Here is a 22747-nt window from a genome sequence, read left to right on the forward strand (position 1 = left end):
ACTGTTTGCATTCAACAAACATTTGCTGAATGAAAAAATGAGTTAGAATTGCATATAAAATGCTCTCTTTCTGATCCCCAAATACCTAACCCAGTTAGGTATTTGCCTCAGTTCCTGAGGCTCACAGTCATCTTAGATGCCTCTCACACACATCTTACCCCTGCCTGTCTACGTGGGGGCCATGCCTTCTAACAGGACTCCTCCTTCTAATCTGGGCACCTATTACCAGATTACTCTCCCTAAAATCTTCCTTTGAATCTAGGCCACTCTCCGACTGAAAGGTATAATACCTCCCCCCATTCTCTAGGAAACAAAGTCCACCATTTAGACTAGCAATGAAAACTCTCCACTTTCTGCCTTCAAACTTTGTGAATCCTTCTCAACCTCAACTGTCCTCTTCACTGAAATTGGCATTTTACACCTCAGACTCCCGCTCCCAACGCTGCATGCCTTTATACACTAAAGCGTGACCAAAAAAAAAAAAAAAAAATTATTTGGCTTTTAGGAATTACTTGATCTCCCTCGACTGCTACCCAATGTAGGCATCCCCAAAGCTACAAGTAGATTCAATCTTTGCTTGGCTGTTTCTGATAATGAGAAAGAAATTTATTTACAATAGCATAAATAACAGCTCATTTCATTTCGGAGTCTAATTGTTAGAGAGTTCTTTCTTACCTGAAAACGTCAAAACAGCTTCTCCCTTGACTGCTACCCAATGTAGGCATCCCCAAAGCTACAGGTAGATTCAACCTTTGCTTGGCTGTTTCTGATAATGAGAAATTTATTTACAATAGCATAAATAATAGCTCATTTCATTTCGGAGTCTAATTGTTAGAGAGTTCTTTCTTACCTGAAAACGTCAAAACAGCTGAAAATATACGAAACAAAAGTAAGCTAAGGCTCTGGAGACAGAACCTAGTGATAGTAAATCCCTGAATAAGCTATCAGCTCGAATTTCCACACATTTAAAAAACAAATATTAAAATACTCCCAGTTATTTTTGTATTTTTCACAATAGAGTTTTCCTTAGTTCTTAGTTCAGTCAAAATGTTATTTATTTTACTTGATTTTTAAAAAATGTTATAGTTCTTACCATGTACCAAGCACTATTCTAAGGGCTTTATAAATATTCCCTTATTTTAATCCACATATGAGGTCTATACCATAAATACCCCCCTTTTTTAGAGGGGGTCACTCTGACCCAGAGAAGCAAGTCCAAGTCATATTTCTCCTAAATGAAGTCAAGATTTGAACCTGGGCCATCTGACTCCAGACTCCATGCTCTTAGCCACCATTAATAAGGGATCAGCAAATCCTCTGAACCCTCTTGAACCCTCTGTGGCACAACTATTGTGCCCTCATGTGTCTCCCTTCTGGGGTTGTGTGTCTATTTACCTCTGTATCTAGCATGGTACCTGGCAGATAGTAGGCATTTAGAAAACATATACTAGATAAATGCATAAATGAAAGCTCAAAGTGGACCCGATGCTTCAACCAAATGGCATAAAAATAAGCATTTTAAATGGTAGTTCATTAAAAAAAAAAAAAAAATCCATACAAATTGAGTAGCCAAGAGTCTGGCATCGAAATGTTTACAAGCTGAAAAGTAATAAAATATAAATTAACACTGGCTGAGGGACTTATGAGGCTATATAAGCATGGACAAGGTTACAAATTTCCAACTTATCATTAATGAAAAATATTTAACATCTGACATTTACCTCACATGTAGCTGTCAATCTATTTTAGCAATCCATGGCAGAGGAGTTTTATAGCTCTTAAACTGTTTAGTTCTGGTAACTTACGGCATGAGATTGCACCTGCACCATAAAAACCCAACAAAAATACTTGAAATCCATTTCAAATCCTCATTAACTCAAAATCATAGGAGACTGCTTATTTTATTTCATTAGAAAAATAAAATCAATAACCAAAGTATTGGAAAAGACAAATTCCCACCAGAATATTCAGTAATAGGACACAAGAGAACTGCACAGCTTTAAAAATGTGTGGCTGGTAGTTACGCACTCTTTAAAAGGGTGAACTATTAGAGACATGTTAGTGAGGAGTAGTGAAAGCGTGTTTGTGCAATCAAGCAGTTGGTGGCAGTGTGGGGGGATGAAAAAACTGTAAAAAGCAGAGTGTGGTCCTGAATTAAGGACAGCAGTGACCAAAGCCCAGGAACCAGGAAACTGGCACAACTGTCTAATTACTATTTGTCATTTATACATCCAAGGGGAAACGGAGATTCAGCAAAACAGTGCGAGAAGCAAAGGCACACAAAATTTTATTGCAGAAAAATGAATGACCGCAATATTGAATAGGCGAATTTGGAAGTAAAATTCTCTGACACGAAGACATTTCAAGTCTAGGTGATTTCAAGTCGCTTAAAGGACAATCATTAAGAAGTCAGCTCATGAGCAGCACAGTGCATTTCATTACCCCCAATGGGAAACATGGGGCCAGAAGTGGACTCATGCTGGTGAAGGCAGGCTGCAAAGAGGTCGTCAATTACAGGAGACAGAACTAGAGGCTCACAGGAGCATCACAAACAGCTAGTGGTAGGCAGCACACCAGGAGGAGGAAAGAGGAAAGGATGAAGGTAAATCACGAAGTTCCAAAATCCTGCTGCAAAAGTGCAAGCATAAATTCTTCTGTGATTTATCATCTAAACTTGGCTGTTTGAAATGTTTTATATTTGTGCAACAGAATAAAAGTAGCAAAAATCTTAACGGTGAAACCGTATCTAGTTTTTTTCTTTTTGGATGGACTACAAAATGCCCCGTCCCCAATCACCTCGTTTACCCCAACGCTATCATGACAGAAAAGTCTTCTCTATTCATTTTTCAATGTTTTAAAATATGGAAATAATATACTTTTAATTACACACAACCTTTTTATTATCACCAGTAATCAAGATGGCATTAAGGTAGTGAAAAATCAGTCTAAGAAAAACGAAAGCTTAAGATAAATAACTAATCATGTTCATGGGAGATCTAGAAAAGAACACCATGCCATTCTGATGAAGACAGCCTTCAGGATGGTGGATGGGGACTGTCTGATGATTATGAAACATCAGGGTCTGTGCAGAGAAAAGCTGGCTACAAAGCCTGTACTCTGAGTATAAAAACTTTCATAAAGTTCATGTAATATCTCTACTAATGGTAATCAACACACAAGGCCCCAGGCTGTAAGGAGACCTGTCATTCCATGAGAGGCAGCTGGGCTCACTGGCTCCACTCACAGTGTCTTCAGTCCACTGCTACTCGGCTTTCAGTGGCTGTTCTCAGATCAAATGCTCATGGCCAATCCCAACACTGCCCAACCTGTATCCCCTGTTACTTCTCTTACCATCCTCCTCGAAACTTCTCCCCTGGTCCTGTGATGCAAGCTCCCCCGACCTCCACCAACTAAATGTTAGCACTCCCTTGAGTCTATACACACCATTAGGGTTTTCAAGTTGTGCCCCTGTATTCATCGACCACCACAACTGCCAGCCTTCATAATTCTCCTTGACTTCTGACCCTAATTCTCTGAGCTTCTGGTAGATGCCCCATGTGCCTCTGGCACAGGCCCTTTCAAGGGCTCCCCATCATGCAGGGGATAAAATCTCACCCCACTTGGGTGCATACCAGATCCTCCGGGTCTGGACCTGGCTCTTTTGCCAGGCTCATCTGCCACCGGGCTCCAGCTATGCTGCTGGTACCACCTCTGCTTTCGTACGCACTCCCCACCCTCCGGTGCCCTCCCCTGGAGCTCCTTTCCAGGAAGCCTTCCCAGGAGCAGTCTTAGATGCTCCTCCTTCTCCCACAGGACCTGTGACCAACTTTCGTAAAGTTTCTCCCGTCATCAAATTGCTAAAAATGTTTGATCACATCCCCATTTCCCCTAGTAAATGCAATCTTTCCTGATACTCTCGGCACTGCCAGATACTAGGTAGTAGCTTAATAAATGTTTGTGAAATAATTATTTTTATTTACTTAACCAATCTTCTCACTTGAAAATTCCATTTTATTTATATTAGTATTAGTATACCTATCACTATCTTAAGCACCCTCTGAGGCACAGAGACTTCAGGGACCTCGCTTAGACTAACACAGACAGCATGGAAAGACATTACAAGAAAACACAGACAATGAAGAAGGTAAGAAACATACAAACAAATCAATTAAAAAATTGAAAACTAAAGAAGGTAAGGGAAATTGAATGCGTGAAATAAAAGACTACTTTAGAAAACATGTTGGAAAAGTCAAAAGCCAAAAGGAGAAAATTAAGCTTCCAAAGTAAAAGGAATAATAAAAAAAAAAATTCCAAAGTAATGATCATACTCTTTTGTAAAACATAACAAAGAATCAGTCGATTGCATTTACATGTCAATATAATTACTTTTTTTTATAGGTCAACTTGTCTAAAAGGTTCCCAAACATTTGTAAGCAGGCAACGACACAACGAATGTGTGCTAGGAATATATATAAAAAATATTTTCTTTGGTGCTCTAGGAAAGAAGAGCAGTATTATTTCTTGCCTTGGTTATAGAATATGACTCAAAATACTCTTAAAAGACAAGCTCATGAGAAAAAAATCCACAAAAGTACAAAATTGGCAGTAAATATTCATTTTCTGAAAATATTTGTTGGCTTTGAATGGACAGGACCAATTATCATAGGAGAGAAGAGAGAGAGATAGTCCAAGATAGAAATGTTACAGAAAGGAAATGTTCCATGTTTATAAGTTTCTGGCAATGACAACTAGGTAATTTCAGAGTGCATCATCGATCACGGCCTCTCTCATTCAAGTATTTATATGTATCTACTCTGGGCTCTGGGGACACCACAGTGGGCAAAACCACTTTCTAAAGGGAAGACAGAAGAACACATAAACAAATGAAAAGATAATGTCAGCTAGTGATAAGTGCAATGGGGAATCAATAAAGCTGTATGAGGAGGAGAGGATGGGAAGGACTGCTACCTTACACAGGATGGAGAAGAAAGGGATCTCTTATCAGTGCAGTGAAAGTAAAGGAGTCGGGGTAAACACAGACTGGGGGGTCTGTGGGCATTACTCAAGGCTGGTCAAACTAGCTGACAAACATAAACATAAAGGATATGCTATTCATTAAAAAGCCATTTTGTCCTATGAAACATTAGCTAATAGTCCCTTCCTTTTGACCACTGATCTCAGAATTGGCTGCCCTGCCTAATACTGACCCCAGCCTAGAAGCCTGCCTATTAATATATCAAGAATAACATAAATCATTCACTCAAACTGACACCGCCACAAATTTTCAATAGTGTGGAGGTAATATGTTTACAGGAGACTGTAATTCACCAAAGTCATCCCAAGGAGATTTTCACTAGACTACACTTAGATTTTTCCACGGACGAAAGCGTACCATATTAGAGGCTATCTAGCAGAGTGCCAGTTTCATCTCCACCACAAACTAACTCTGTTATTGGTCTCACAGCCTGGGGCAAGCCCTGTGGCTGTGGAGGAGAGGGAGGTGGCCTGAAGGAGTAAGATAAAAAGGAAAGTAGGCAAGGAGGGGCTGGAGAGAATGGGTGGAAAAATGGAGAAGACTGACGGGGCCAGTGCCTGGCTACACTGCATGCATCCCTGGGGGTCACTAGTGTCCAGCAAGTCGCTGAGCTGCTCCCTGGCCTCCAGCATCGTCCGGCCCTCCTCTCACAGACCTTCAGCATCTGAGAACTAGTGGAACTAAAGCCAAGTTCCTGGGTCCAAATGGGTTCATGAACGAGTAATGAAGGCCCAAGTGCCATAGGCCAAACCCCCAAAAGCTCAATGGGAAGCAGACCTGTAAGACCGGGCTGCAGAGATCGGCCTGCAGTTATCATCAATTCAGGCTAAGCAGAAGCTCAACTGACAGTTCTATATTTAGTAAAGAAGGAAAATAACCATTACTTAAAAAAACAAACTCTCCTACAATTTTGAGACTGCCGAAGAAAATAAGGTCCTTGGAGGAAAAAGGTGACGATTCACTAGGTTTTCTAGAACTGCTTCTACTTAAAAAAAAAAAAATACTTGGAAAAATGAAACCTTAAAAATAAAGGAATGGATTGCTATTAACAGAATTTTAGGTGATGTGGTCAAAGGATGGGCCTGAGGGCACAGGCAACCCCAAACTCCACCAGGGCCCACTCTGCCTCTCTGAGGAGGGTGGTGTGGTATCAGCAGGGTGAGTCCCACCCACGCTTCTTGCTCCTTCCAGCGCATGGAAGATGGCCACCACCAGCTGCCCACTCTGAAGCTGGTTTGTCATCATGACATGGTGTTGGCCAACAATATATGGTTGGGGATGGGAGGTGATGTTTCTAGACAAATGGGATGCAGGCCATCACAGATGTGATGTTTTCTGTGCCACAGAAACAGACAATGCTTAGGTGGGGAGGCTCCTCAGGCAGGGCATGGAGGGTGCGCTGGTGGATGTCCCACGAACAGCATGAGACAATGAGATATATGTACACTTTTCTGACTTTAAAGCTCCTGAATTTTGGAGGTGCCTGTTAACTGCAATAGCCAGCCTATCCTGACTAACATAGAAAAAAATCAACCCATTTGTATAAAACAGAAAATTCTAACTTTCAATATTCGAGAGTCTTCCCACTCCTAAGCTGAGTACATATCAAAAATGTATATAGTTCAAAATTTCAAAGCTATTTTTTGATTTTTAGTCGAAACTAAAAAATTGTTTGGGAGAAAAAAAAATAGGTAAAAACATAGGCAATTTAGGGTCTAAGAGGTCTCACAGAGGAGAATAAGGAGCTGTTACTTGGAGTAGCAACTCTGAGGCCCGTTGCCCCTCTCACACCCACGTTCTCGTTCGTCCCTCCAGGCAAAAGGGAGGCCTTCTGTGAAGGCCAGTCCCTCCACCAGGGCCTGAGGTCCCCTCACTTTGTCAAGACACTGAGCTCCCATGGGGGTTTCCTTCCTACTGGAACCCACCCATTAACATGCCAAAATAATCTGGTTTCTCCCACATTATTAAGACACTCCATTGACTTCATACATTCCTTTTGCCCCATGCAATTAAACTTCTCAAAAGACTGGGTCTCCATTCCCCTCTCCCCTATATCTTTTTCCTGATCCTGAACTTACTGCCACAAAAGCTATAGAAGGCTCCATTTGTAAAATGCTTTATTAAAATTTGATGTTTTTTGGATTAATGTGTCTTAACACAGATGTGCAAGTTATTCTGCAAGAAGAAAAGGACAAATCTGAAAACTAATCTGGAGAAGGAGGAAGAGAATGGGGAGAGTGGGAATAAACCACAGCTATCAAAAGAGATGCTCAGTTAATCTCTCAGGGGTCATATTTTTCTTAAAAATTTTTGAACGTTTTAAAATGTAAGCTTTTTAGATTATAGCATTAATACGAGATTGTTGTTACTAGGGAAATAATTCAATACAATAATGTATGAAAACAAAGCTAATCCCCAATCCCTCAATTACACTCACCTATAAGAAACCAGTATTATGAACACCATGTACAATCTCCTTTCTCTTTCAATACACCTTGTTCAGCCAACCATCCGCCCCCACTGCTCTCGTCAAGATCACCGATGAATCCACCGTCAGATTCAACACCTCTTCTTCCTTATTTGTCCAACCAAACACACTGTCGTATGCCACTCCCTCCTTTTAATATCCTTTCTTTGACTTCCTGGTCCATCTGGTCTGTGGTTTGTTGGTTTTCCTCACACCTCACTGGATGCTTCCTCTCAGGCTTCTTTAGCGGTTCTTCGTCCTCCTATGAACCCCTAGATCTGGGGCTCCTCAGAGTTCAGTCTTGAGTCTTGTTCAGTCTTTACCTGCCCCGCCTTGTGATTCTGTCCATGCCCTGGATTTAACAACACTCATGCTGAACATGCCTGCACTTGCATCTCCACCTCAGATCTCTCCTTTGGCTCTAAGACTCAAGTATACACAACTCCATTTTTGACACAGCCACCTGGATGACAATTTAAAGGCATCACAAACTTGACATGTCCAAAACATTTTTCCTCCCAAACCCACTGCCAGCTGCTCAGATTCGAACTCTCACCCATCCCTGATGTAGCCCTTTCCCTCTCCCCGCCACATGCAATCCCTTGGTGTGTCCTGCCTTGATTCTACCTTCCAGCTGTATCCCGAACACACACCTCCCCACGTCCACAGTCTCTACTTAATCCAGGCCACCTTATCGCTTATCTGGTCGACTGCTACAGATGTCTATCAGCTCTGTGTCCACACCTGTCCCTTCACTCTACTCTCCACACAATGAAAGATGGTCTTCATACACCAGAACTTTCTAATTAGCACCGTGTAGAATCCCACCACGCGTGGGATCCCTAATAAACCCGTAACATAGCCACAAGGCCCTGCCATCCTCCATGGCCAACCCCATGTTCCCCTCCCTCACCATGCCCCACACTTCTCTCAAGTCCTCTCTGAGGCCAAGTGCTTTGTTCTCAGGGCCTTTGCTCCCACATTCTGGCTCTTTACCCCTCGTTTTCACATGGTCAGTTCCCACATAGCCTTTAAATGAAAACTCAAGGGAACTTTTATTGGCCACTGAATTCACACTGGGCCCTCTTTCATTCTTGGCAACAGTCCTTTATTTCATTCACAGCCCTTCCTCCAACTTTATGTTTCTGTTCACTTGTTTTTTCCTGTATATCTTATAAGGGCAAAGACAACATCTCTCTAGCTCACTGCTACATTCCCAGTTTTTAGCACAACGGTTGGCATGAAGCAAATTCTTATAGATATACATTTTGGATGAAGGAAGTGGTTTTTTCCCGTCCCACCACCAGCTAACAATGCTGACAGGAATTTCTGAAGGCAGGAGAGGAGACCTGCTGACAGTTGTATTTAGACTTGAACGAGGTGTGACAGTCTAGATGCGTGAGCAGAGGCAGCTCCAGCAATGCCCCATAACACTCCTCTGTCTTTCCTGTCTCTGAGGGTTCTGAGCCATGGTTCAACGTCGTCACTTCCAACACAGTCAAATCTGGAGATTCTCAAACAACACTTCGGCCACAGTTTAATCATATTCTTCTCTAATCTCTTCCAAATATTTAAATTAGCTATATGCACATTAAACTCTGGAGTTGAACTAGATATATCCTATGCAAAACATGGAAAACTTCAGGGTTCAAATGTAGGCAGCACATATATAATGGTTTCTATTTGCACACTAAATGGTTTTCTCTGAGATTCAATTTCAGAATTACCTCATTACCTTAATTGGAATCAAAGAACACATTCTGTTTATGCATATTAAGAGTTATACCTACTCATACACACACACACACACACACACACACACACACACTCTTATACAAACAAAGGCAGCTGGAGGCAGGGCACAAGGCATCATCTATTACTAAATTCAGCAGAACCTACTAGATGACTTTAAATGCATACAAATTAATATGGGCTGCATTTATCAATACAGCCTGAGCGGATGATTCACATTTCTTTATTTTGAGACGTTAATCAAGGTAAATGATGAAGCTTTCTCTAGGGTCTTAATAAAACCACAACGTTTTATATAAACTTCTATATGAAGACCTAGAACTACCTACACTTCAGGGTACTCAACTATTGAACTTTGACAGCCGGATCGGAGAAGATGGCACAGCTTCTAAGGAAGGCAGCACCGTGCTTAGGAGCACCGTGGAATTGCAGAACTGGGCTTAAGTGCCAGTTATGCCCTGTGTGACTTGGGGCAACTCACCTAACTTCCCTACATAAGCTCTTCATCTAGAAAATGAAGACCATGACAGTAATGATTTCAAAGGGTGGTTTTTCTCTGAAGAAATGAAACAATGCATAGAATTCTATAGAACAATGGCCCAGAGTCTGGCATACCGTGTGCCCACACCCATGGTATATTTTCAGGTAACAGCTGAATATCCCCTTTTTCTACCTTTTGCTTTCGACGAAGTTCCCAAGGGCGAAAATAATAAGGGCTGCTTCTACAGGAGTTGAGACTTGAATACTGAAACATGTGTAGAAACTGGAGTAAAGAAAATGAGTGGTTCCAGGATGGAGCACGGAGGAAGGACAGCCAGGCAGAGGTGAGCTGAATATGGTGGTTAAGGGCTAGGGTGGGAGGCGAGCCTGGATGGCACGAAGTACTTGGGGTGGGGACTCGGGAGGTGGCACCTTTGCAGAGATGGATGAAGGAAGGCATCACGAGTTGGGCAGAGGAGCTCACACTCAACACAGACAATGACCAGGAACCTGTGTGTGTCCCTGTTTAGTACCTTCCTGGTGGCTTCTGCTTCATGATATTTTACCATCATGTTTATCCCTATTACAACATTTTGAATCTGCCTCTTACATTCAGTCAACTCTGGAAGTGTAGAGAGGAAGATCCAGGTTACTTTTCTAAACCCAGGTCAGGGTACACTTGATCGCAATCAAAAGATGATACTTATGGTAATGGAAACATTTTCCTCTCTTCTTCACAGACCAATGAAGTAAGGCCAGTAATGGTTTTCCCTCCAGGGAGATAAAAGAATATTGGCAGTGCTGGGTCTATTTTTACTCACACCATTATCCATCGATCATCAGTGTAACTCCAGGCAGAGGGGAGAGAATAAACTGTGTAGCAGGTGGAGAGCCTACACTAAGCTCTTAGGGCCTCGTCTCACCTTTTGCCCCAAAAGACAGAGTAGAGCAGGAGGGCAAAGAACATTAGTCTAGGTGGCAACCTACAGAAGAGGTACTCCTGGGGTTTAGGAGTGATACTATTACAGAAAAGCAGGAAAAAGATTATCCCATCTCTCTCCTGCTGAGCCTTCTCAATGCAGAGAAAATCTAAACCATGGTCAGATTCCCGTTTCTAGACACTATCCTCATCCTATTAATTCTTTGTCCAATTTCACCTATTAAAAAGGCAAAAATACAGACACTGGAATGGATGTGCTCCTCTAAGAGAGAGCATTTAACAAGGGTGCCTGCTTTGGGCACAGAAGTTGCCTTCCACATTCATTGCACAGGAAGCAAAAGCCTTGAGCTAGAGCTTCCAAAATAAATCTGTGAATATTCTTCTGAGTTTGAGTTAGAAGCCACTTGGTGCCAGTACTGGCATTAATGCCAACCTGAGTAAGATCTTTAAGTCCAGGAGAGATAACATGAAAAAAGCCAAAAGAAAAAACACTTAAGTTTTATTTCAATTCCGAGCATACTTAAAATGAAATTTCGAGCTGCTGCATGGTGGCTAACATTTAACACTTGAATAGAGCTTCTCAGATTAAAGTATAAATGTATGTATATATATATATATACACATATATGGTGTGTATGATATGTATATGATGTAAATAAATGGGTACAATGAGAATGTCCATTAACATGCAATAAGGAAACTAGAAGTGAACACTAAACTAAATCATAATACATATAAGTCATTAACAAATGGATTTATGGGCCCTTATTGTCTCCCCTTTCACACAGAGGGGATTTTTATTATTTAATAGGTTCCATAAGAGTCTACAAAGTAGTCACTAGATACTTACGTGATGTAGAAACATCCTTTTAGAAGTTAGGGATCTTAAGGATTTAGAGTCCTTTTAGTCTAATTTGTTTGTTTTAGAGGTGAAACAACAACAACAATAACAACAACCCAAAACTAAAAAACAACTGAGCTATAGAGAATGCAAATAACTTATCCTGAAAACAATATGTGCAGTACTAGCACAGGTCTGGAGTTCTAAGTTTTTGTCTTGGCTCTGTCACTTAAAATATAACCAACTGAGTTTTAATTTCCTCACCTGTAAAATGAAGGTTCAATTAGATGTACCCTAATATATATCAACGAGAAGGCATACAACTTTATCCAGAGCCCAAAACCATGTTAGTAGAAAAATATACACCTAGCAAAAAGAAGAGAGGCAGCTATGAAATCAGGGGCCTGACCACCTCCCAAAAGGCTGATGTGCACTGTGCTTCCATGCCAAAGAGCTGGCCTGTGTCCATGTCCTTTGCAGGTAAGTCGAGGAGGTTATCCCAGGCAAGAAGACTCTAGCATAGAATCAAACACCCGAGGAGCAATCTGGACACAAGCTTACATAGCTTCCTCATCATCTTGATTTTAGTGCTCAAAATAGTCCCATATACCCTTGCATCACACTTTTGCTAATGTCAAAACAGCAAAACAAGAGTTCAATATCAGCAAAGCTCCCCAACCTGCGACGTTTATGCATTGCAAAAGCCATGACTCTAAGACCAATGCGAACAAAATTTAAACCTATAAATTCAGCATTATCTAAATAGTAAGAACTTTGTATATACTCCAGTGAGTATAGTTGTTGCCTATGGTACTGAGTTTAGAGCCTGATCTGACAGTTATGGTTTCTAACACAATATTTTTAAAGAACAATAAACCCAGATGGCCTTCTAAAAGTCAATCTACCCATTCAAATTAAATCCACATCTGTTCCGCTCTAACATCTCAGCAAAGCAAGCTAAGCAAACCCCCATGATGCTAAGTCACCACCAAATGCCCCAGGCAAGCTGGCCAATGGGGCTTCTCTTCCTGGCTGCCTCCTTGTGTGCTATAAGCCACGAGGCACGGGTGCAGCTGCTTTCCCAGTCCCGATCTCACTGCAGACACCATTCATAATTTAAACAGGGCCCGTTTCCTCACAGCAAAGTTCAGAGACACTCAGAGGAAGGTCAGCACCGGCTACCTTCCTTGCCACAGGGAAGTCCCGCAGAAGGCTCAAGAAATTTCCCCAGGTCTATCATTAAGGGGATTGCTTGCTCAATTCTCAAGGCCACATTGTGATTTTTACTGAAAATGGGTGACATATTCTCAGGCTGCTGCAAAATAATGTCCTTTTTTAAAACACGGAAGATTTATTTACAGTGATATGGAGACTGCAGCAACTACAGACGGGTCCCATAACTCATTTCTTTATTATAAGATAGCAAGAAAGCAAAGACTCGTCACCTTTTACAGTCACATTGTTGATATCTAAAGACACAAACGTGTATTCTCTGAATACGAATATTATGCCTTCTATCTAGAATGCCTGCATGACAAAAAGAATTCTGAAAGAGGGAAGGAATCTGTTTATGCAAGAGTATGTCACTGTGAAGCATATCAAAAGTAACATGAATACTTGGGCAATAAGTCGTCAACAACGGATTGAATTTAAAGCAGTTTTCTAATTATATGCAAGCATAGACTCCTCAAAAAGTTCTTTTTGAAAATGTTCCCCCATTCACTCACTGCTCACTAACATGCTGTGAAGATTTCTGACTGATACATACTGGTGAGAACATAGTGCTATAGAAAACACTCACTAGTTCAACAGTCAGCTCACCAAGGATGTGGGTGAGTCAGCATTTAAAACTTATACATGTCATGCACTCAGCACTAAAGTTCATGAGTATTGAAACACTAATATTCTGAGAACATGCTCTGTGAATGGCACAGCCTGTAAGCCAGAAATCACAAATTAGTTATCATCAATGTTAGAAAAATCTAGACTTGATTAAAAAAAATTCCCGCTCCTATCCCAGGACATCTTGGTAAACACAAAGAATCATCTAATTTTAGCATTTCTGTTCAGCTACACAGCAAACCACCTTTGAGATGTTCTTGATTTTCATATGTATTATTGTAGATAAATCTCAGAAAGGTAAAGCTCCTACAAAGTAGAAGAGACCAAGAATCATGACAAAATCTATGTTAAATACTTATAATTCTATTTTCATACTATATTCATTTGTTTGCTTTTGCCCCATAAAATTAGATCTTCCTTTTAATTTATTGTCTTTTATAAAATGTGGAAACTGTTGTTAATGGGGTTTACACTCAGTTTACTGTTCTTTTTCATGTCTATAAATTTCGACTTTCATTTTGGAAGAATAGACAATCTCTCAGCTGGCTGAACAAGAATAAGATACCAAGGAACCAAAAAGTGCATTTCTGCTACACTACATTCCTTTGTCATGCCACATTCAACCACAGCGTACACACTATTCCACCCACAGATGACAACTGCCAAAGGCGAACCCTATGGCGCAGGATACTGAGGGCACGATTCCTTTCTTCTTGGATTTACTGTGAAATTATGAAATTACATTGCTACAAAAAAGCAGAGGCAGTCTGAATGAAGAGTGGTAGTGAAACTGCTCTAGAGCCTCAGTGGGAAAACGTCAGCTATGGAAGCATCCATCCCTTGGGGCCCTGCCCAACTTCCAGCCGTGCTGTGAAGACTTCCTTCCCCCTTGACTCCGGCTGGGATGGTCTATAAACCGCGGTGCAGACTGAAGCCTGCACCTTTCCCTTGATCGCTGTGCCTAGAATTTCTCTATGTTCAAACAGTACAACTTAGTGTTGAAATGTCATCTCATAAATATCTGTTGATGGACTAAATTTAACTAACATTTCTCTAGTACTTCACTTTTGTTTAAAATGAAACATATTATGATTATAAATAGAGACATATTTTTCAGATAAATCACTTATAGATCTGTTTAATAAATATAATTTCTAATGTTCAGTATTTCAACCTTTTTTTTAAAGACATAGGTACAGAGGTTCTCATCAAAATTATGTGGTCATGTCACTCACAATTAAAGAAGAAAAAATAGTCAATTGCAGATTTGGGACGCTTATCTACAACTAAATTATTAAGTATCTAAGACCAAAAGAAAAATGAACAATTTTTCCAGAATCCGATTTTCAAAAACATATTTCTGATACAGATCAATTTCGTACCCATAGCTGCAATCAGGAACGGATAAAGGCTATACAGAAAGCAGCTCTGTTTTGCATCTGTCAGCAAAATACGACACCACATCCTTTAAAAGTATGCTTCACAGTGGCACACTCTTGCATTTCCCCTCCCCCACCACCCCTTTCAAGATGCTCTGGGTCCTGGGTGAATGTAGATCACACAAAGAACAGCCCTCTGCGGCTTGCTTATTTAGCCACGTGTTTCTTCGATCCTTCTCTTTCCCCTGGCTTGGTCTCTCTTGCCAGCTACAACACCAAGGAGAAGTGCATGGTCACGACCACCATTAATTGCACTGATCAACCACACAGGGCAATGTGTGCTGCAGTATTTGCTTCGAAACAACAATGGTGCCTCACAGACTGTAAGAAGGAATGACAAACACCCTGAGGATCTTCTTTTTAAATTACATACGGAATAAGTATAAATGCCAGGGTTACGTGGAATCAAAAGTGGCATTACTCTAAGTGAATATCTTTTTTCAAAATGCTGTGGTTTCTATTACACAACGTCAGGATGTTTTCCATTCATGCACAAATTCCTCTCTAGGGCCCGCTTTTACAACAGTAGGTCATTGTCGGCAACACCACTGAAAGCCTAATCAAAACGTGAAAACATTTGTCATGTTCACATTTCATGTCCAAGCTTGCCGTGCACACTTGAATCTCAAGCACTGTAAATAGATGTTAAGTGATATAAGCCTATGGTGTTGTGACATCATAGTGCATTTCAAAGGCATTTTTACACAAGGAAAGAATTCTATTTTAATAGCTCAGTGCAATATGTATGATGTGTATAATCAATAGATATAAAATCTTCTACTGGCATTATACACAGAAGCTATACTGTGCCCACAGGCATATCTCCATTTCCTAAGACATGAAAATGAGGAACAGTGCACAAGAATCTATAAACTGATGTGTTCTCTCCGGTTACCATCTTTTTGAATATTTACTATGAATCTCCTCCCCCCGCAAAAAAACTACTGTAGTGCAACAGTACATATAAAAAGTTGTAAGTATTTGTGTAGCTCAATGTTAGGGAAGTTTTCATTGTGAAATGGACAGTCAGACACAGAGGAATTCAGGGAGTTTTCCAACAACACAGGCAACTGGCATCACCTAAGCACGTTTCCTCCCCAGTTTAATTTGGCAATTTCAGGCTGAGAGATTTCTACTCCACACAAGCATATCTCCAACTGTAAAGTTTTACCTTTTCATTTATAAATAAAAACAACACACATTAGGTAGTAACTAGTTTCTTTGTGTATCACCTATAAAAAAACACCAGTATTATCAGAAAAGAAAAAAAAAAAAGAACGCTACTTGATAGGAGTAACTCCAACCATTCTCAGTGTGAAGTAAGTTACTTCCCTGATAGCTGTCATCATCACAGGTGTCCCCGCCTCCCTCAAATGCCAAAGGTAATTTTTACACTTGGGCACTAATTGTTTGTGAGAAGATGAAAAAGCAAAAATAATGTTTTCTTTGTTTTTTTTTTAATATAGATCTGAGGGTCTATGCAGTAGAGATGCGGAGAAGACAGAGGTCTCTTGTGGGCAACTCTGCCCAATTTTAGGGCAGCTGAAGCTGCACCCTTGATGGCAGAAGAGGAGATGGTCACTGTGCCTGGGCCTCCTTGGCATTAGTGATGGGACAGGCAGTGGCACGCACGCACACATACACACACACAAAACCTGACACACAGGCAAGGACTAGAAGCAGGCCTGGAGATGGCCAGACGTTACAGTGGGTAGGGACAAATGTTATATAGCAGATAGGACACATGGAAAAAAGGAAAACAGCAAAGAATGACAATGACAGTCTAAATGTGATTTTAAAGTCTAATACAAGACTAAGGTGAATTAATGAACCATGTAAGTACCAGACTGGGGTTACCGGCCTTACAGGATCTCTCTCTAGGTAATGGCTCACCTTGAAAATGAAAGAAACAAGCCAAAATAGACATGGAACACTCAAAGTCTGTTATATTTATTGCTAATATTGACTGAAAAAATTGATTACATTCTATCTGCCATTAATATTTATCATCTCATGTAATCCTGCAGGAATCCTGCAAAATAGATACTATCTCTATTTTACAGCTGGGAACACTGTGGCAGAAAGGTTAAATGACTTGTGCAATGCCACCCAACACGGATATGCAGATTTCAGGCCTGATAGCTTCATGACAAAGGTTCTGTGCATCTACTCAACACATTCTGATTTCATAAATACTATTCATATAGACCTGGGATCAACAATCTTCTTCTTAGAGGGCTAAATACTAAACATTTTAGGCTTTGTGGGCCATAGAGTCTCTGTTGCACCTACCCAGTTGAGGTGCTAAAGCAGCCACCGACAGTACAGAAACGAACGGGTGTGGGTATTCTCGGATAAAACCCGAGGTCAGTTTGCCAACTTTCTATACAGAACAGGGGTTGGCAAACTGCAGGACTGGGCCAGATCCAGCCCACTGTTTATAAACTAAGCTTTATATATATTTTTTATGATTGAGATCTAGTACATCACCAAGACTATTTCAGACAGTGAAGAGTAATTCGCCAAGCTAAAATAATGCTCTAGTTTCACAGACACATTCTCAAGAGCATCCAGTGCTCTTTGTTCTAACCTTCCTTCACTAACAATGTTCTGATTCCTAAATTCCTAGTGTGTGGTCCCTGTGATCCAGCCCTCCAGGTGGGAGAGTCCTGATAAACACCTGGTGCTTGCTGGGTGACCTCTCATCGTGAAGGAACAGAGACATACTGCATCATTAATCAATAAATGATTCAGTTTCTGAGAGACTCAGTACCTTTGGGGAGCCGAAAAAATAAAAATGGAGATTCTTAACCTAAAAGGATGGTGACCAGAAACTGAGCTTGTGGTGCCATGACAATTAGTTAATTCATTCATTCTAATATTTCACAGCATGCCCACTCTCTGCTAGGCAGAAATATGTATGAACTTCAGAATGAAAAGATTACTCATAGCATTTGAGTAACTACTTTATGTAGAGCAAATCTATGTTGTTATTTATGACACCACAAGACTTGAGCTAGAACACAACCCACATTCAGGCAAACAGATTAACACACACAAACTGTGTTCCTTTGATAGCTACTGCGGTAAAGTTAAACGTGGCAGACAAGAGACTCTGGCTTCTGGTCAAGAATTGCAGCTATGAGAGCGGAACCTATGAGCTCTGAGAGGGCAAGGACTGTGTCCCGCTTGATGTCCAGAAAAGCAGGAGCTCCAAAACTATCTGTATTAATGTGGATCACCTCCATGAGTCCTGACGAGCTGCGTGTGAATGACGCGACCCGAAAGTCAGATTTTCTAACTCACATTAATTATCAAGCTCAAATGCTCCTCCATACCTGGACTGTCTGGTAACCGGAAGCATCGATTCCTTTCACAGACACTTCTCGGAAGACTCTTGGCTCCAGCTCCTCTTTGGTAAGATCACAGTGATAAATGACGCCTAGAAGGAAGCGACGTCTTAGTTTAGTGCATGAGAATGCTAGATTCAAGGGGGCTAAGGATCACAAAGGACAATCAGATGCCGTTAGTAACAAGAGAGGAGAATGGGGAATATGAAAAGAGGTAAAAAAACAACTAACTGTGATAACTTAACAGGTCTCCTTCACACCAGGTCACTTAGAAGTATAGGTAAAGAAAAAAAAAGTGGGAAACTTCAAGTAGGGCCATTTTATCTGAGAGCCATTTGAGACGGAAAACTCAAATGATTTGCCCTTTGCCAAGGTCAACAGCCAGTCTTGATGGGAACTCTGGGGCTCCTGCTACCTGACACCCACTCATTCATGGACACACATGTGTGTCTCTGACCAAAGATGATCAGGTAGCCATTTTAGAATTGCTTTATAAATTCTGATTATTCCAGTAATTGTACACAACACAAGTGGATGAATATGCACCAAGAATTCTAGCTTACTTAACCGATAATTAAAACTCCATTTCTTGAATTTAATGCTACTACATCTAACATTTAAGAACTTAATCAAAGAAACAACAAGTGAGAGGAGCCCTATTGTTTGAAAACAACAACACTGCCGTTGTTTATGAAACAGAATTAGTCATCCGGAGCGGGTGGTATGGAAACAGCCCTCCCACATAATACTTTAAATATACACTGTCAACTATATGAAAAATCGATTTTGTGATCTCAATACTTGCTGGAAAACCAGAAACCAAATGGTACTCCCACAGGACACATTCAAATGGATCGATCTTGTATTAAAATGACTGCTTGCTTTCTTCTCAGCTCCTCTGTGTATGTACTCCAGTAACAGTTGAGAAACAATACTCTGCTCCCCACTGGCAAAGAGCAGTATGTTTAGATGCCTTAATAGCATGACTGCTAATCCCTATGAATGTTATCTCAATTCTCATGCTCACAAATTATTTTAAGGTACTATAATAGGGTGTATGATTAACACTGACAGTGGGGACATGTAACTGAAGTATTGGCTTTCTTAGTTTAAATTATATTCGGATACTTGTTGAACTAAATCTTTGTCTGTAAAGTATTTCCCAACTATACTCAGCACACTGAATACACTTGCCTAGATGAATGCAATCTTGAGGGCAAAGGCTAGCTTCATATATATGTTAACAGCTTCTTGATCAGTACCTACTCCCACTTCCACAAAATACAAAAAATTCTGAATCCTTGAAGAAAAAAAACCCAAACAATCGAACAACTATAAAATAAAGAAAATGCAGAATAAGCAAGTGCCATCTGAGCACCTGACTCACCCTGGCATCACTGCTACCTCTGGTATAGTGACTGACAAAAGACCTAGGAGCCAAGATCCCCAGCCCTGGGTCATCAAAGTACTAGAATGTGAAAGCCAATGAATAGAAAACATATTCTAAATGCCTGTTTATCTAGAAGAAAAATGAGATATCAAATCCTCTAACAGCAGAATGAAATAAGTAGGCAACAGGGGCTGGCTACTCTTTAGAGTATATGGGTGGCAAATGCCTGATCTCTATTTTTCTCTCTTGTGCAGAAATGGCACCTTAGAGAAGGCTGGGTTAAACCCAGAGGTACCAGTGCTTAATATATTTGATCAATAACTTTCTATGTACAGACCCATCTAGGTTAGTCCAGGTTAGCCACTGCACATTCACATTGTAACATGAATTCTTGTAACATAATGATGATTTGTGTCCTGTCATATTTGGTCAGTAAGTATAAGGAAGGTGGGGTTTGGAGAAACCATCCTAGAATCATGAACCAGAGAGGACTGGTTAGATGATCTCTAGAAAATCGATTTCAAAGTTTAAGGGTGAAAGTGAGAACTGGATTATGGAAGTCCTTTAAGGCCAGAGGAGGTGTCTGGACTTGAGGAGACAGGTCTCCTGAAAAAACAGTGCTTTAATGAGGCTATGCTAGCAATAAGAAGGAGGCACAGATGATTAGCTGGGAAATTCTTGCTATAATCCACTATAATCCAAAATAAATCTAAGAAGATAAAAGAAATGGAAGTTAGGGGGAACGGGCAACTCTAGGAGAGACTACGAAAGAATCAGAGGGCTAGGAAAAATTAGATATATAAAGAGAAGGTAAAAGAATTTTGCCTACGTGACCCATGTAGATGCTGTTTTATTTGATTATAGGTTGGGTTTTAAGGTTTTTAAAAGAAAAATAAACAAAAAACCTAAAACTAAAACAAGTCTCTCAAAAAATTTTTGTGCACCTTGGGATTTACCCAAAAGGGTTGAAAACTTATATATGTCCTGACAAAAACCTGCACATGAATGTTTATAGCAGTCTTATTCATGATTGCTAAAACCTGGAAGCGACCAAGATGTCCTTAAAGAGTGAACATACACATAAACTGTGCTGCATCCAGACAATGGAGTATTACTCAGTGCTAAAAATAAATAAGCTATCAAGCATGAAAAGACATGAAGCGACCTTAAATGCATATTATTAAGAGAAAGAAGCCAATTTGAAAAGGCTATATACTGTTTGATTCCAACTATATGACATTCTGGAAAAGGCAAAACTATGAAGACAAAGATCATTGGTTGCCAGATGTTGGGAGATGAGGGAGGGATGAAAAAGCAGAGCATAGAGGATTTTTAGGACAGTGAAAATATTCTGCAGGATTTCTGTAGGATACTACAATGATGGATACATGTCATTATACATTTGTCCAAAGCCACAGAATATACAAAACCAAGGGCTAACTCTAAGGTAAATTATGGGCTTTGGGTGATTATGATGTGTCAATGTAGGTTCATCAATTATAACAAATGAACCATTCTGTTGGAGGATGTTGATAATGTGGGAGCCTATGAATGGGTGGGGGGATTTTATGCACATGTAGGGGCGAGGGGTATATGGGAGATCTCTATACCCTGTCCTTAATTTTGCTGTGAACCTCTAAAAAATAGTCTGTCTGTTTGTTTGATTGATTGATTCATTGATTCATTCATTCATTTATTTTGCCTTTCCCAAATTGTCTGGGAAAGGCTCTTTGATTTCTCATTGCTGCTTTCCAGAGCCATATACTGTGACTGCCTTTCCCAAATTGTCTGGGAAAGGCTCTTTGATTTCTCATTGCTGCATCCCAGAGCCATATACTGTGATTGCAGTATTGGATTATTACAATGTGCAAGTCTGTCTGGAGCTAACCTTAGACAACCTTCCAAGGTTTCATGAGTACAGAATTAAGTGGCTCAACCACTAAGTGGTTTGAGCCACAGGAGATAAGAGCATTATGCTCCAAACTGCCCTGGATGCCTGTTTTCTCCCATGTGTGACTCAAGGTACTAAAGAGTCCTAAATGGCTTGGGCTCAAGACACATCTTCACTATGTACCTCCAGGGGAACCAAAGTCAGCTGGTGTGTACCTGCCAAATATATCACATGTCTGTAACAGCTGGAGCTGTAGTTATTTTTAGTCCTGGGGCTTATAATTTAGTATCTCTGTTGTTTATTGCAGTAGTGGATGGCTAACCTTCAAAGACCAGGGCAAGACAGCCTTTTTAGATGATATGTATGTACAGATGTATAGATATGCACACTGACAATTCTTGCTTTCAAGAGATCTTGTTTAATTATCTGATGGCCAGTTTTACGTTTGGACCAAAAGGCCTAAGTTTGGAAGCCCCGTTCTCTGGATTTAGATAGCAAACTGCATTAAGGAGAAAAAAGAAAACAACGGAGGCAAAATGAATCAGAAAAGACAATGGAGAAGAATAAAGTATTACAGTTACAAATTAAAGCTAGTTCAGAAGCTAACTGGCGGTTCAGAACTAAGAGCACACTTCTCTTTTCAAACTTTACAGCCACAGCCATGGATAATATTTCACTGCTTGGCAAAGAACCCACTGTTTTACACTAGGACAATGAGTCCTTTCTTCCCCAGGTAACGATGAGCTCGTTCCTGAAATAAATGGCCACATGGGGTCACTGAAAGAGGTTCACAGGCCTTTTGTGACTCTGGTTTTTATTAAGAGCAGGTGAGTCACCCCCCTACGCTGTTCTTCTCATTGCCCTTTATCCATTTAACTCGTTTAAGTTAAGAAATTTTCCAATGTAAAATTTCTAGAATCAACGTAAGGTGAGCAAATAAATTGTGGGCTCTAGAGCAGTGGGTTGAGAATGGCTATCTGGAGGAAACTGGTTTTCTTGGTTCCTGTCCATTGGCTGCCACTGTACCCCAGTTCTGGGAGGAGTGAAGTGCAAGACATCCTGATGTGGGGTTATTGACCTGTCAGTCCTTGATTCCTGGCCCTGGGCATTGTTCATCTTTCTGGGCACTTTTCCTAGCTCCATAGGTTGTCTGAAAGACATGTGGCAAAGTAAAGCTTGCTAGGTGCTCCAGGTATCCCATCAGACCTACTAAAGAATACCACTCTTTTGGTTTTAATAACCCAGACAGCAATCTGCTGTAATGGTAAGATTCCTTATAGACTGCCTGCTCTATGACTCTGAGGCGTCGGGGTGCGGGGG

At 40.6% G+C, this 22747-nt stretch overlaps 1 protein-coding gene across 1 annotated transcript in view; it reads right to left on the minus strand.

Annotated features, from left to right (window-relative positions):
- The window catches only part of PREP (prolyl endopeptidase), a 103923-nt gene that overhangs the window by 23294 nt on the left and 57882 nt on the right, over positions 1 to 22747 (minus strand). The window contains 1 exon segment of the mRNA XM_015600133.1: positions 18135 to 18238. Coding sequence (XP_015455619.1) covers positions 18135 to 18238 — 104 coding nt within the window.

The sequence above is a fragment of the Pteropus alecto genome, unplaced genomic scaffold (assembly GCF_000325575.1).
Source record: "Pteropus alecto unplaced genomic scaffold, ASM32557v1 scaffold79, whole genome shotgun sequence".
Taxonomy (NCBI): Eukaryota; Metazoa; Chordata; class Mammalia; order Chiroptera; family Pteropodidae; genus Pteropus; species Pteropus alecto.